At 39.4% G+C, this 15,336-nt stretch overlaps 1 protein-coding gene across 8 annotated transcripts in view; it reads right to left on the reverse strand.

Moving 5' to 3' along the window:
* The window catches only part of PTPRM (protein tyrosine phosphatase receptor type M), a 440,735-nt gene that overhangs the window by 17,587 nt on the left and 407,812 nt on the right, over positions 1-15,336 (reverse strand). For all 8 annotated transcript variants that reach the window (XM_041399233.1, XM_041399232.1, XM_041399230.1 and 5 more), the window contains one exon: positions 4,010-4,126. In XM_041399233.1, coding sequence (XP_041255167.1) covers positions 4,010-4,126 — 117 coding nt within the window. The remainder of the gene's footprint in view (positions 1-4,009; positions 4,127-15,336) is intronic.

The following is a 15,336-nucleotide window of genomic DNA, read 5'->3' on the forward strand; positions in this document are numbered from 1 at the left end:
ACCTTTTTTTCCCCACTGCCCTCCATAGGGGTTTTGCTGCTGACTTCAGGGCACTACAGCTTCAGCATAATTTTCCTTATCATTTGTCTCCTTCACTGGTCTGAAAGAAAAAGCTGAATAATAGGAAACCTTTTTACACCTTCAATCACAGGGGCTGTGTGTGTGGCCCTCCACATGCTCACCGTTCAGGTGATTTGCCACAGTCTGCAAGGACATAGATATAGTGAGACAAGTATGAATGAGAAGCTGATTGTGCAAGTAATTTCCCATGTGACTTTGGAGAGCAGTCTGGATATCAGAAGTGTGTATACTAAGTTTTATTTTCTTACTGCCTGTATTTTCCCTTCCCCCTCTAAGAATGCAGCTGCCAGTATTTTATTCTCATTAGAAATCCACAAACTGGAGGCCACCATACACAGCTCATAAACAAACAGAAAAATTATGGCATATCATGTCTAGGCTGGACTAAATGTCAACAATACTAGTAACTGGTAGTTTACAGCTTTTCTTCTTAAAGATGTATTTCCTGTCTTGAGCCGGTTTGCATACAAAAAGTTTTATTTTCTTTGAATAATAAATAATATAAGCTTCCTAATTTACTGCTATTATGCATTAGTCTGGGATTTTCAGTGGTGGAGAAATTTTGGACATGCCAGTGCTATAGGACTAGAAAGGACTTAGTGTATGTTGGAGCCCCTGATGCTCTGATAGCTCAGGCTGGGGGTCTGTGGAGACAGGGCATCTGCTCAGAGGAATATCTCATCTCCCCTGGAAATAGACATAGAAAGGCAGGCAAGGGAGAGGATTAAGAGCATATGAGGCAGTGATGTAGACTGAGGAGATCACACCTTCTAAACAGAAATGACCTCATATCCTAAAAACCAATTTTAAAATATAACGAAATCCAGGAACAGATAAAACAATTTGCATTTTAAGACAGTCTAGCAAACACATTCAAATACAATTTGGTCCCTGCTCTTTGGGGATTTTAGAGTGTGTTAGTTAATGCATTTCTGCTACTGTAAGCAAGGCCTTCAACTCTGCAAATAGCTCTGCTTAGGTGAAGGTAGTGCCTCAAACACTTTTATATTGCTTGTAACAACTGCCCATGACCCCCAAAGAAACAAAGATCCCACAGAAAAAAGCAATGCCATGACTATACAAGCTGAGGACTGAAGTGAGTATCCCATACAAATTCTTCACACAGTCTACAGCTGAGATTTTCAAACATTTTGCAAAAAAGAAACTGCCCCTCCAAAGCTGTGTGCCTGGCTGCTACACAGATCAGGTTATGTCCTTTACATCCTCTGCCTTAGTTGTGAACAGGCTGTCTGTCAGGCTGACTGCATTTTTGTCTGTCATTGTTAACAGCTACTTAGGAAAGGTTTTGTATATAGGATACTTTTATAATGAATTTTCTTATATATACAAAGGAATGACTTTTATATCTAGCTTTCCTGCTGGTTTCTAAACCCAAAATATCACACAACTGCATGAATCATAAAAGCATATGCTCATCTGGGGAAGACTATACAGCTGAAACAAACAGAAAATGCTGTACACTGCTAAACCCTAGGATCTTAAAAAATTCTACAAAAACTTATGCTGCTACTGTATTTTACTATTCATGTAAGACTTATTCATCTGAGTTAACTGTTGTGCCGTAAAGAAACTGCTCCAAAGGAACTGCTTATTCACAATGCAAAGCATATCTAGAAACAGTTGTCAAAATCAGACTGCACTTTTGACTTCAATTTTCTCAGCAGTATCCCCCTACTACTCAATATCCACAAAAAAAACCCCAACAAAACTGAAGTAAGTGATCAATTTATCTTCAAGCAAATCAACTTCTAAATTGTACTTTATGGACAGGCATGAGAAGTTCATCAACAAACAGAAAGGACGGTCAGAAGGGACTAGAGGTCTTGGAGAATTTGATTCCTCTGATTTTTGGAACAGCTATGAGGTAGCTGTAGGCTGCAATTAGACCTTCCTTACCCCTCCTCCTCATCTCTGCCACAATGGACAAGGCCAGCTCTCTTAACTCCACCCATGCAGTTCATATGTGATAAATCTTTAATCATTCTGCATTTCAGATGTCCCCAGAAGTCACCCTGACACAGGGGGTTAGGCCACCTAAGGCACAGAACTTTGCAATATTTTCCTGTTGAATTACTGAAGCTGCTGTTAGTGAAAACTTCAAGTCCTTTGGAATGGAGGCTCCAGTGTTAAGTGTTAAATACCACCTTTCAATTAGTATTATCTGCCTGTTTGGCTAGGGTGCTCTCTGTCTCATCATGCACCTTGATTTAGGGAAGGTGAAAAGTACCAATCTCAGTGCATCAAAAATATAAACTTGAGAGAATTATGGTGAAAGAAATGTACAGACTTCATGTTCCAGTACCACTGGAGGAGTTAAAAAATATGGAAAATAGAGTAAAAACAAATGTACTTTACTCAAACTACAGTGACACTGCTTTTAGAGGCTTACTGAAAAGCTACCAACTATTAAAAAGCAGTGTCTAAATGAAATCTTTTCAGATGGAGATTTTAAAAAAGAAATAAAATGTTTAGTGCCTTTTATCTCTATCTGTTCTAATGCACTTATTCAAGACAGTTTGGTTATGTTCAACTGTAAAATCCTCTAGGTCTTTTCTTCAGTCCCAGTTAAGAAGCGAAAAGCTAACATCAAAGCATGAGCTTAAAATTTGCAGTGCTTCATCTACTTCAAAGTGTAGCCAACGTTTCTCATCTGTTTATTAAAAATACCTAAATGCAAGGAAACAACAGGCTTGAGTGAATTCAGTCTACAATATGTATAGTGGTAAACATGATACAATTTTTCAATTCATTCAAACCACGTAATTCTATTATCATTACCCTCAGGTTGCTGTATTGATGCATATTTAAGAATTAGATTGAAGAATAAAACAGGGAAAACCCCTAATTCCTTTGTTACTCTGGACGTGTGTACAGAGACCCTGTGGTGTAGTCTTTTTGGCAGTTTGAGATACCTGGGTGCAGGATTCTTTGATGCTAAATATTATGCTCTTCAAACCCATAAATGAATACTAGTTCATCATTAGAGAGAACCAATAAATCATGGGTACTGCAATCAAATCAAAAGAAGCTTTCTAAGCTAATTAGTTGAAAATCTACTCATGGTGATGGAGCATTACTTTGGTATGCTATTAGGAATATCTAGTCTTACCAAGGAGGCCCCTTCCTTGGTCTTGTGCAACCCAAATGGGTCCTGATACATACAATTCAAACCTTTCTGTCCTTTAATGAGTTCTGAATGAAACTGCTGAGTTGACACAAAATGCATGGTACACTTCACCATTGACTGACTCTGCCTGTTCTCACTTTCAGTGAGTACCTTATTTGTTAGTTCTGTATTTTCCACATATTGCAGTTGGGGAGCTGCAAGTTCTGCAGGCTACAAAGCATCAAACAAATGTGTGACATTACTCTAACAAACAGTAATACAACACAGAAGCTGGAACTCTCCATGTAAGGATGGATTCCACATGAAAAGGGAAATTGCCTTGAGAAGAAAAGTAATTTGTTACAACTCTGTCTCTGCCGACCAGGCACACCCTGGCCCAACAGAAAACTGTATTCTCCACCACAGACTTCTAAATAATGCTGCATGCAGCCTCTGGTACAGACAGAAAGTGATTGTGGGGAACGTAAGATGGGAAAGCAGCACAAATGTGTTTTTCAATTGATTGCTGGGAGGGAGGTTTCGATTTCTCTTAGGCAAGGAACATCACTTTTTCTAACTCAGACAGGGGCCAACAGTGATGAAAAGCACAGAACAGTTGCTGCATTTGAAGAAGAAAAACACACAGAAAAATTTCCATAAGAGGGCGGTAGTAGTTTACCCAAAAAAACCCTATAAACCCAGGATGTCAGTCAAGAGATTTAACTTTCCCTCGTTGAATCTGCATGTAAGTTACTTTGGCAGATATCAATGTATTTAAGAAAAGTGAATTTGGAAACTTACCTTTTCTACAGCAAATGTTCGAATCACATATTCAGCCAGCAGCTCTGTTTCTATTAGGGTAACTTTAATGTCTTTATATATCTCTGTGTCATCTGGCCAGTATTTGCAGCATTTGACCTTTAAAAGATACAAAAGAAATTAAGATTCATTTATTTTAGAAGGTTCATACAGAATTCTGTGCAATGATTTCTGATTTAAAGTGCAATCATGCACAGAACAGTCACATTTTCTGCACCTGTAAATGTTTGAGGGACATTGCTTCTTCTCTTTTTAAGACAGCTTTCATAGTTTCACATGAGCTTTGTGTTGTGCTTAGTGAAGTAAGGCAAACTTGTTTGGAGCACAAAGGATATTTATGCCCTGCACAGTTCAGCCATGGTAGCTGCTCATTTCCTGTGCTCTCCAAAGCAGAGTGTGCCCAGAGAGACAAATACCACCAGAAGCTTTTCCCCCAACCTCTACTTGTTGATTTGTCTCAAAAATACCTTTCTATCTTCTAAAATAAAAATGTTCTGCAGACAGGAAGGAGACCTCACGGCAGTTCACAGCTTCCTCACAAGGGGAAGAGGAGGGGTATCCATGGGTCTCTTTTCTGTGCTGACCAGCGAGGGACTGAGGGAATGGCCTGAGTGTGTGTTAGGGCTGGGTATCAGGAAAAGGTTCTTCCCCCAGAGGGTGGCTGAGCACTGGAACAAGCTCCCCAGGGAACTGGTCACAGCACCAAGCCTGACAGAGCTCAGGAAGCATTTGTACAACGCTTTCAGGCACATCGTGTAACTCTTCAGGATGGTGCTGTGCAGGGCCAGGAGCTGGACTTCAATAATCCTTGTGGATTCCTTCTAAATAAAGACTTTGTAGGATTCTCTGTTTTTAGAAAAGCACCTGTTTTCTCAGATTAACTTTCCAAAGGAACTGATGAGAGGTCAAATAGCAAAACTCAGTGCTTGAAGTCAAGAGCTGAGGTTTATGCCCAGGCTCTAACTATTATTACTCTACATAGCCTAACTACTAATTCACAGATAACTCCCAACATTATGGGTAGGATTCATCTCACTTAGCTCAACCTAAACTGCTATTTTTAAAAGTGGGTGGTTTGAGGACTGTACATGATGATGTAGATAGCTGACTGACTTAAGAATTTTCTCCTCCTTCCCATTTGTGTGGACAAAGTGGTGGGCTGGGAAGCTAACACATTACTTACATCTCTCTTTTACTCTGCTTTATCATGGTAATAGCTGTGCTATCACCACTGCATCTGGCCATCATCCAGTAGTGCAGTACGTGCTAGGAGTGGCATCTGTTGTACATCTGCTGCATGGAACAGTTTCTTTCTCCCACAAAGGGAAAATTTAAAATTATCTTTTAATACATGTAGATCTAGTTCACCTAAATATCCACTTAAATTAGCCAGGTAAAAAACCTGAGCACTCTAAATATTCAATGGAAAACTGATAGAAAAAAAAAAATTAAACTTCACAATTGATAAGAGTATTTCTCAGACCTATTTTCATGCAAAAATATTTGGATTACTACCATGTTTAATCCTGAGCAAAAGGTAAAACAGATGAACATTTGTATAAGTATACATTGAAAACTGTAATGCAGGATTCAAATGATTTATTTATACAGACTCCAGGTTCAGTACAGAAAGGATTATGCAGAGAGTCAAACCCTGTCCTGTCAAGAAGAAAATACATTTTCTTAAGCATTTGTTTCCAGTATGTCACTGATAATTGTGAACAATCCTTCTTTACTGTCTGGATAGATGGGAGGTCTTGCCACATCACAGTAGTGACATTAGCTGATAAAATAAAAAGTTTGTCCAGGCAGGGTCAGTAGTTCTGGCCCTTTTTCTGGCTCATTAGCAGGATAAAATTTAACTCTGAATAGAACTGAGTTGAAGGGCTGGCAAAATAGAGCCCCAAATCAGGATCCTCTTCAGATAAAAAGAGTAGCCTGGTCAGAAGCCCTGGCTCCCAGCCACAGAATTATACAAGCACCCTAACAGCTTGTTCTGCTTACGCAGCTGATGGAAAGCTCCTAGAGCAGAGCTGAAGTTCAGGTAGCTTTATAAGTAGGTTTTTATTTATTTTTCTGTGCTTGCCTTTAGACCTACTAACCACAATAGTATCGAATAAAAGAACTTTATCTTTATAGTCTTCACATTTCAGCTGGTATTAAGGGTGGTTTCAGGATGACTGGCAACAGCAGAGTTCCCTTCCATGGTGAGAGGGTGGAGCTGGGACCTTGGACAGTGCTCAGCACTCCTGTAACAGGAGCAAGGGTAGCAAGACTGCTCCCCACACCATGCTGCAGAGCCAGAAAGCTGACAGGGTGCCAGAGAGGAGAAGGATTCCATCAACCAAGGACCAAGCTGAGGGCCATTCCCAGGATCCCTAACAACAGGATCTCTGACAAATGCGCATTCACCTCTAAAACAAATCTATCCACTGTAAGCAACGAGCAAACATTTCTAAAGCATTATACATTGCTGCAAACAGTTTCGTAGTTACTGCTGCTATCTATTGTCGCATCTACTTGATATTTGTTCAGATCTTATTTTGTTCAGATGTATTTCCAAAAGTCTTCTCATAGAAGCTAAGTGAAAGACCTTGAATGCTCATTGTTTTGTCCGTGCTGTTAAAATAATCCAGAAAATTGTTCAAATGTTCACATTGTTCAAATCCCTCAGGCCAGCAAACTGACCCTTTCATATTAATTGCCAGAAGCTCTCTGAAACAGGGTTTTCCCACCTATGGCCAAGATGACTTTCTGACTCTTCATGGAGAGTAAGACAATTCACACTGCCTCTGTGCTGGAGCAACACACAGACAACGCCTTCTCTGGAGCCGATTCCCTTTTCCTGCCTGTTCGTGTATCCGTTCCATAGGTGGAACCTGAGCCACACGGAGAGGGCCAATGCACGTAGGAAGGGAGCAGCTGCAGCCGTGATCCCAGGCACAGCACTGCTCATCAGCACGTCTCTTTGTTGCTAACTTTAGCCTCGTCTCTTTCTGATGGGCGCCTGCCATCCTTGAAACAGCTCTAGTTTAGCAAAATAAACAATTGCGGGGGGGGGGGGGGGGGGGGGAAGCAACCTTGGCTGAATTAAATTGCTCTTTCCTTAAAGGAAAACATACCTGTTTCTAACTTGGTAAGTCCAGACCATCTGGATCATGGCTAAGAACCAGGGACAATTTGGAAAGAACAATTTAGAAGAGCACAGTCCCCATGCTCTTATGCCTCAACTGCTGGATTTGATTCCACTCTTCTTTAAACCTTATTTAAGATGATGCAGAGGAATAATTAGGAAGCACTGGGAGATGTTGCACAGAAGTTACAGCCTTTTGTGCCTCATGCAGCTTGGGCCTGCTGGGGATTTCTTACTCTGCTGCACAGGGGATTTTGGGCACGGAGCAGACTGGAGCTGAGCAGAAGGATCCATGACAACACAATTTCCTGAAAACTCTCCCAAGTGGAATAGGGGCTGTGAAAGCCACAGGAACCATGCCAGAATTCAGTCAGAGCCACAGACCAAGTGATGATTCACTCTCTAACAGAGGAAAAAAGACCCAAACCCAACTTTATTTTAATTCAGGCTTTTCTCCTACTTTTGGCTCTTGTTCTGCAATGCTATGCACGTGCAGAGCTCTGGACCTGAGAACTCCATGGACTCCTGGTGAACCAAAAGTCAATTAAATGCATAAATATCCATCTCCCATCTCCTCTAGGACCACCCAAATAAATGCAAAGGTGTCTTAAAGACAGAAATAGATTAACTAGTGTAAATCAAAACCACATTTATAAATGCTTATTGGATCAGGGCCTTTATTTGTATAAGAAAAGACAATTGCAACAAAATAGAATATGGTTTTACTCACTAAATATGAGAAACACTGCTGGTAGCATATGTTCAATTTTTCTTTTTAGCACAGCTTTAGCTACCATAACTTGAAGAATTTCTTTTCCATTTTATAAACATTTGGTACGTGTTTTACAAAAAAGCCTTACTAACAGAAGGTTCAACTAAATAATTGATATATGATTCCAGAACTGAATAGTAAATGCACTAGATCTTTTTTTTTCCACACAGTTGCTACCATAACAGTAAGTATCATCTACAAAGCAGAAAACATAATTTTGAAATCTCATCTGAGCAGAATTATAATTGAGAGTTTGTTCACATACACCCCACATTTATATCCTACCAACATGCCAAAAAATACAGATGTTCATCACAAGATGAGATAAAAGGATGATTGCCAGAGACATAATGAAAATGCTCTGGTTTAATCTATTCATCCCAAGGTACACTGTCCAATTGTTTCAAACATGTTTATTTTACTAATAATTTTAGAAATTTGGACAAGAGAATTACGTACTTCCACCTTCTAGTTCCATCCCCCAGTAAAATAGTCTAACGTGTGAAACTCAGAATTAAAAATGAAGGTGGAAAGTTGTTGTTGCTAGTTTTAAATATAACAAATAACGTAGGCTGTGGATGGCTAATGAACACAAATTGTGACTTCCGAAGCTGTATATTTAACCATTTGGCAATGTGACACATGTTGCTAAAGGCAGTAGGAAAGTCAGGACAGTAATTCATTTACCTAGAATGTTGGAATAGGAGTAATATTACAGACTTAATATGTGAGCTAGCTGTGAAATACACTTTGCAGGCCATACAGAACAGTTTAAATAACACTGATTATTCAAAGTTTCCAATTGCCTTTGATTCTGAAATATTCTTAGCAAAAGGGTGATATATATAACTGACTATGCCCTGCATGGATTGTCATTAGTGAAGAGCAGTATTATACATTCTAATCTAAAATTAATCCTGAACTAAGTAATAACGATAAGTCAGACATAAATTTTGAAGTGAAACCTCTTGGCTATAAAATGAAACAGCCAACCATGCTCACTGGTAAAATTTTTAACAGATTTTACAGATGTAGCTTGGATAACAGATACTTTTATTTGGCTGACTTGAACTAAAAGAACATCCAATAATTGAAAGTATTTTTATTTAAATACTTTTCAAACAAAAAATGTATTACAATATAAGAACATTTTATATGTTATAAAACAACCTTTGACAGGAGATAAAACCCAGTCTTCCTTTTTTTCATTTTCTTTTGTTTGCTTTTGAGCAAGTCTGTTATTAGTTTTATACCTCATTCTACAGTTTTCTAAAAGAGATGTGGAAGACTATTGAGAAATATATTTGAGGTACTGTTTGGCACCATCAGAAGAATGGGTCTCTGTGAAGTCAGCCAAAAGTCTTTATGTTGTTCACAGCTGCCAGGGTAAGGAGAGATGTCTCCATGAATTTTACTAGCTCAGTCTAACTTCTTCTTGGGACGACTCAGAGCTGAGGTAGCTCTCCACCTTCTGCTGCTCTAAGCTGCCCCAACAGTGCAGCCCTAAGTTGCCTGGTGGGTGCACTCTCATTCAGCTTCTGCCCAAAAGAACTGGCTTTCTGGACATGCCCAGCAGCAGCCATAAATGAATGCTTTCCACCTGAAAAAGTGAGTGTGACCCTTTGTTCTTAAGACTCAGTGTTCTGTTAGCATGCCATCAACCTGGCAGAGTGGGTTAGATGAAATTAAGATAAAATTAAAATTAAGGCCCAACCCATGGTGTGACCTTCCTTTGACCATAAAGAAGATTTGGAGTAGAAGAGCTGCTTTAGGGTAAAGCAACCCAAGGTAAAGCTGTTCCAGTGTACCTGCCTCCACTGATAATACTAACAGCGGAATATGGATTGTATCTGTTTCACTGCTTATGTTGAGGCAATTTTATGCGTCTCAGTACATCCCTGGAGAAGAAAAGCTGAGCACAGAACACATGAGAAGGGTGGTCCCATGCCAAGATGAAGGATGGTTAGCTAGAGCTCCCCAAAGCCTGTCTTAATTCCTGACACAACTGTGAAATCATGGGCCTGTTTCTCAGATCCTGTGCTCCAAGGACCTGATGTGTCTACATCGAGCAGCCCAGACTGTGCTCTGAACCATGCTTCCATTCCAAGATCAAAATCATGCCATTAGCTGGGTACAGAGCACCACCTACTTAGTGGATTGCCTTCTGGCTCTAAAACCTGATCATCTGATATTAGCTTAGACAACTCTACATGGGTAAAGTAAAAGTGTGTCAGTGCCTCCAGGATCCTTCTCCCTTCACAGAGAGACTGAGAGATAATTTCAAGAGACTGCTGAGGTGAGGAGACTTGCAATTATGAAGCCATTTTGCTAGCCCTGACATTTCAAGAAAGAACCTGAAGCCCTCCCTCTTAGCAAACTGCACCTGAAGTTGCATCCTACACCTTGGTGACACTTCAGTTAGCCCAACAAAGGGGTCAGTGCATTTGTGTATCCTTAAACCTCTTTTGTTCGTTACTCTAAGTGAATTATCTCAATTGGATTAGTAAGCATTAAGATATTAATCTGTGTTGATTAACATTCTTTGAAACATAGCTTTTACTGGAGATGAGAATACAACAAAACACTGAGAGCTGAACCCATGTCTGCTCTGTATGACATGGGACAGTGCTGAATGCCTATAGCTTCATGTTCTGCTTCATGATGCTAACATTGCTAACCTGGACACATCTTTTTTAGACAATTCCAAAGAGTCCTTCCTTCTCTTTCCTGGAGAGCAACAAACTAAATTTTCCCTAAGGGCTGCTCCTCTACTGTGTATAATGCAGTAATGTAAGCCTACTATTTCTGGTTAAAAATCTAGAAAGATGAAATCTGTTTTGATGACTAGAAGGGTTCACTGACTTGAAAGATTAACAATAGTTTTAAATTTTGATTGGTTTTCTGTTTTTCTTATTGATATTCTGTAAAAGTATAAACTGTCCTCTACTCAATAAGAGATACTGGAATTACAGCGAAATCAAAAGTATAACAACAGAATATAATACCTTGTGCTGATGTGCCATAAGCACAAGTCCCATTTTTGGGGAGTAAACAAGATTAGGAAAAAAAAATTCAATGGATGGGGAAGGACACTATTTATATATTTAAGAAGTTTGGACTAGAGTTATCTTGAGGAAGCAAATGGATTCATGTAACAACCTTTCCCCTCTTATTTATACAATGTGGTTTCCTTCTTTAAGTAGAAAAGTTGAAATGAAATCTTAGTCACCAGTATGCATACAAACTCTTTGGCACACCTCCTAAGGAGCATTAACACCAGTATCCTGAATTAATTCCAGTGTAGGCAATTTGGCTTATTACATTTAGAGGCAGCTTCAATTAGACAGAGTGTTCTTCCATTTATACTAAATACAAACGGGCTGTTTGTGAGACATGCTGGAGAGTCACTGTGTTTCACCTCTGCAAGATCACAGTATTGGGTGATCTGAATCTTAAATACAATTTGAGTTTACCTTTGTTTATTAGAAGCATCTTCATGGAAGATTCTCAAAAACTTGTAAAATGCATAAGTAAAAACTTTGTAATAGCTTTGTGATAAAAAAAAATCCATTTTCATTCTAAGCACAGGTGTTAAGTCCATTGGAAGTTTCACACAGTTTTTTTGCTGCTGAAATTTCCAATGAAGATTTTTTTTTTTTCTTTAATCTGTTTCCAGTAAGAAGACTGTGGACAAGGTTTTATTTAGTAGTTTTTCTTGCATGTATAATCTCTGTCGGTAACACAAACTATCAAGTAGATCTGAATAAGATATGGTACGACATCAAGAATTTTGGGTTTTATTTGTTAAGAAAATGTATTTGAATCTGTTTAAGAAATGTCTCTTGAATGCTGACCAGTGCTGCACATCCTGAGAACCCAAAAACATGAACATAGAGCAGTGACCATACAGGCTTTCCTAGGAAGAGCAACCCTCTTCTGACACCATTTATCTTACAAGTAATGTTTTTTATAGCAAGCCAGCATCAGGAGATATTCCCTCTGTCAGAAGACTGTTGTATGGATCTCCTCGCTGTCATGTGGAACTCTTTTAAGCATGAACAGTTGAAATTATCCCCATTTTTGCAGAGAAGTGCCACGTACAAAACATGTCAAGCACAGGTCCAGGAAAACAAGCCAAGGAAAAGTTAAACCACCAGAGTATTCTTCCTTTTCCCCTATGCAAACACAACCCTTCTGGCTCCTGGGAGGGAAATGTCACCTGGGAAGAGTGTGAAATGACTGTTAGGAAAGTTCACCACTCCTGAGGGATAAGATGGCAGGGAGAGGCAGCTTGGGTAGGACATAGGTGTGGGCACAGGCATATTTACCAGTCTGTGGCTGACCTTCCTTCCCCCTTTGTGCCACATCCATTCTGTTGTAGTCAACCTTGCTTCCTTTCACAAAAAGGGTCTTTTGTGTGCTTATTAACACTATTAGCACTGGCTGTTTTCTAATTCCGAATAATAATTGAGAAACTCTAATTACTGTAATTACTATGCTCCTGGGGTGAGGTTTTTTTTTTTATAATTATTTATAGTGATTTGCTTTGTGAATACTTTGTTACATTAAAAGCATGATAGACAATCATAAGTCCTTGCAATGCATTTATTTATAGCTACCTCTACTAAAATTCGCCAATGCATTTCAGCATTTATTAATCAGTTATTACTAAATTTCTTCTGCCTAAAGCAAGTGGGAGAGAAAGCGACTACTGAAAAATGACAAATAACGTGACATGCCAAGTTTGATTCTGCCAACTAAGTAGTAGCACCAAACCAACAAGAACAAAGATGGAGGCGGCAGCTAGATGACACAATTGAATATATTCTAAATCTTCCTACCATGCTTCTTCAAGGAAGACAGAAATGTTTCAATGTGTGAAAACACTGAAACAAATCAAGAACCACCTGACACTTTGGCCAGTACATAAAACTTTGATCCCATTCCCACTGCTTTTCTGGGTCTTTGGGACTTTGCCCTCCAGAGTGGTATCTTGAAGTAAGCAAGATGTTCTTCTGTGTCTACCTTTATGATCACCCTGTGTGATTGTAACATCATCATACTGCTGGGTAAAAATTTTTGTTTCTTACAGAATAATCTAGCAGATTATGCTAAATCTCTCAGGTAAAGATGCTCCCTGAAATTACACTATCTTCAGTTCCTCCACCGTTTACAGACATGGGCATGTAGGCCTCTTACATTAATATAATCCAGAATACATTACTTTGAAACAGCTTGTTGTCACACTGATGTAATTATATGAGTCTTGATTCTCGTTTATGCTTTTTATCCATTAGTGTGTGGCTTGGAAAATTCTGATTCTTGGATCATTACCATTAATTACTTGCCATTTTCTTTTTGTGAACTTCACTGTGAGTGAAAAGCTGTTGATCCCAGCACGAAAAAGACAGAAACCTTTTTTTCAAGGTTGTTTCAAGAGCTGTTTATTTGTTTAGGATTTTTTTTTGGTAAAAATTGTTGTCAACCTAGACCAACCTTAACAAGCACCACTTCATTCTTTATCAAAGAACTATTCATGCAACTCAGCAATGCTTTTTCTAAATGACTGTGAGACCTCATTTTGATTTTTAATAAACAGTCACATTCTAATGAGGTCTTCATAAAACTGACTAAATATGTTTAGGAATCATTAGCTTAAATTATCAGTACAAAAGTCTCCTTAGGGAGCCCTGCAGATTTTGTGATAAGACTTCTGGCAGATGGATTAGTGTAACAGCTCCAGCTAGTTCTGTATTTCCACACAAGCAGTGTAAATGTGAGTGACTGGGTAACAGGCTACTAGATGAAGAGCTAAATGTCCCTCAGGTGGGTTCATTAAAGAGAGAAAAAAATCAAAACACATTTTGGTGCCATTTAAATACCAGGTGCACAGCAGTCTGCAGGTGCCAGAAACACTGACAAGGGTCCCTCACTGGAATACACAAGAGCTTAAAGGGATGTGCAGTTCTGACAAGTGCGCCTCAGATAATGACAGATATTGGCAGATGTACCTGGACTCTGCTGGAGGGTAATGGGGGACTGAGTCATTTGCAGCAGGTGCCTGTATTAGGGACAGCCTCATGGTGATTCCTCCAGCAGCAATTAAAACAGTCCTGATGCATAATGCTCCAGGGCAAGAAGCAAGTTCCTAGCACTGATTTAATGACTATCCAGCCAGTACTGAAAAACAAATACAAATACGCCCTCTCAATGATTAATTCATGAAGGCTGTACACCGTGTGGCAAACATGTTAAATTCTGAAAATTCCTGCTTCCTGAAAATGCAAAAAAATTTTCCTCCTTGGCTTACCATGGGTCAACATGGTTAAAAAGTAAAACTAAGAAACCGCTATAAATCTTATAGAAGTGATAGCAATAGAAATAGAAAACCTCAAGTTTGGGAAGGTTATAAAGGTTTTCCCTACAGGAATGCTACCAAAAGTCCATTAAAATCATTGCTACTCAAGGTGGCACAGAGCTTGTGTTAGGGGCTGTGGGACAGATGGTGTGTTTGTAATTTGCCTCCTTGTTGCTGATGATTCCAGCTCTGGGAGTGGCACAAAAACACCAATGGAGGAGTGAGTGCACTGTTCTGTGGCTCATACGATTTTATTTCCATTAAAAGCTCATTTTAATTTCTGCTCTCTGATTTCACCTATGCTGGCCTCCAGAGCAAGTGAGAACATAGTAATTTCTACCACTGACGGAAACAACAAAGCTGTAGATCTGTATCCTACTAGGACTCTTGCACCCTGAAGAAATCTCCATGGTGGCACAAAGCATTCCTTGCTGCTGTGGGAATGTGCTGTGAGCAGAGGCTGCCAGCACTGGCACCAAGACTGGTGTCTCCCTTGCTGACATCTGACAGTTCACTCTAATTGGCGCTTCCAAATACTGACTTTGGGAAAACAGCATGTGGTTTCATGCAGAATGCTGTTTTTGCTCTCAGGCTTGTTTATTCATACCCAGAAAACATCCCTTTTTAAGTTGTTCTCTTGGGCACTTATGAATGTGTATAAAGCTTTAACAAAGAGGTTTGCTGGAGAGCTTCCTATTCTTACAAATCCATCAGTTTTGAATTGATACGTGACCATCCAGCTATTTCTACCTTCTTCCTCACTCAAGGGACTGCATTTTGAAAGCAGCCTCCATGATCCCTCTTTGTCTCTGCAATTAGTCGTACATGTGCTCCTGCAGCAGGTGTTAATTGCAGTCACAATCCCCATCTTCTTTAAATCTAAAAATAATACTGGCACCTGATCTGTAAGCAGGCTTGGGCACACTGATATCTAACTGTTAGGATTTATATTATCCGTTCACAAAGGACATACAGAAGAATAAACTGAGATTGTAAAACTGGACTTGCTCAAAAGGACTTCAACTCACACCACATAAACAGTGCTC

This window comes from Onychostruthus taczanowskii, unplaced genomic scaffold (genome assembly GCF_017590055.1).
Source record: "Onychostruthus taczanowskii isolate IOZ18803 unplaced genomic scaffold, ASM1759005v1 scaffold16, whole genome shotgun sequence".
NCBI classification, from domain to species: Eukaryota; Metazoa; Chordata; class Aves; order Passeriformes; family Passeridae; genus Onychostruthus; species Onychostruthus taczanowskii.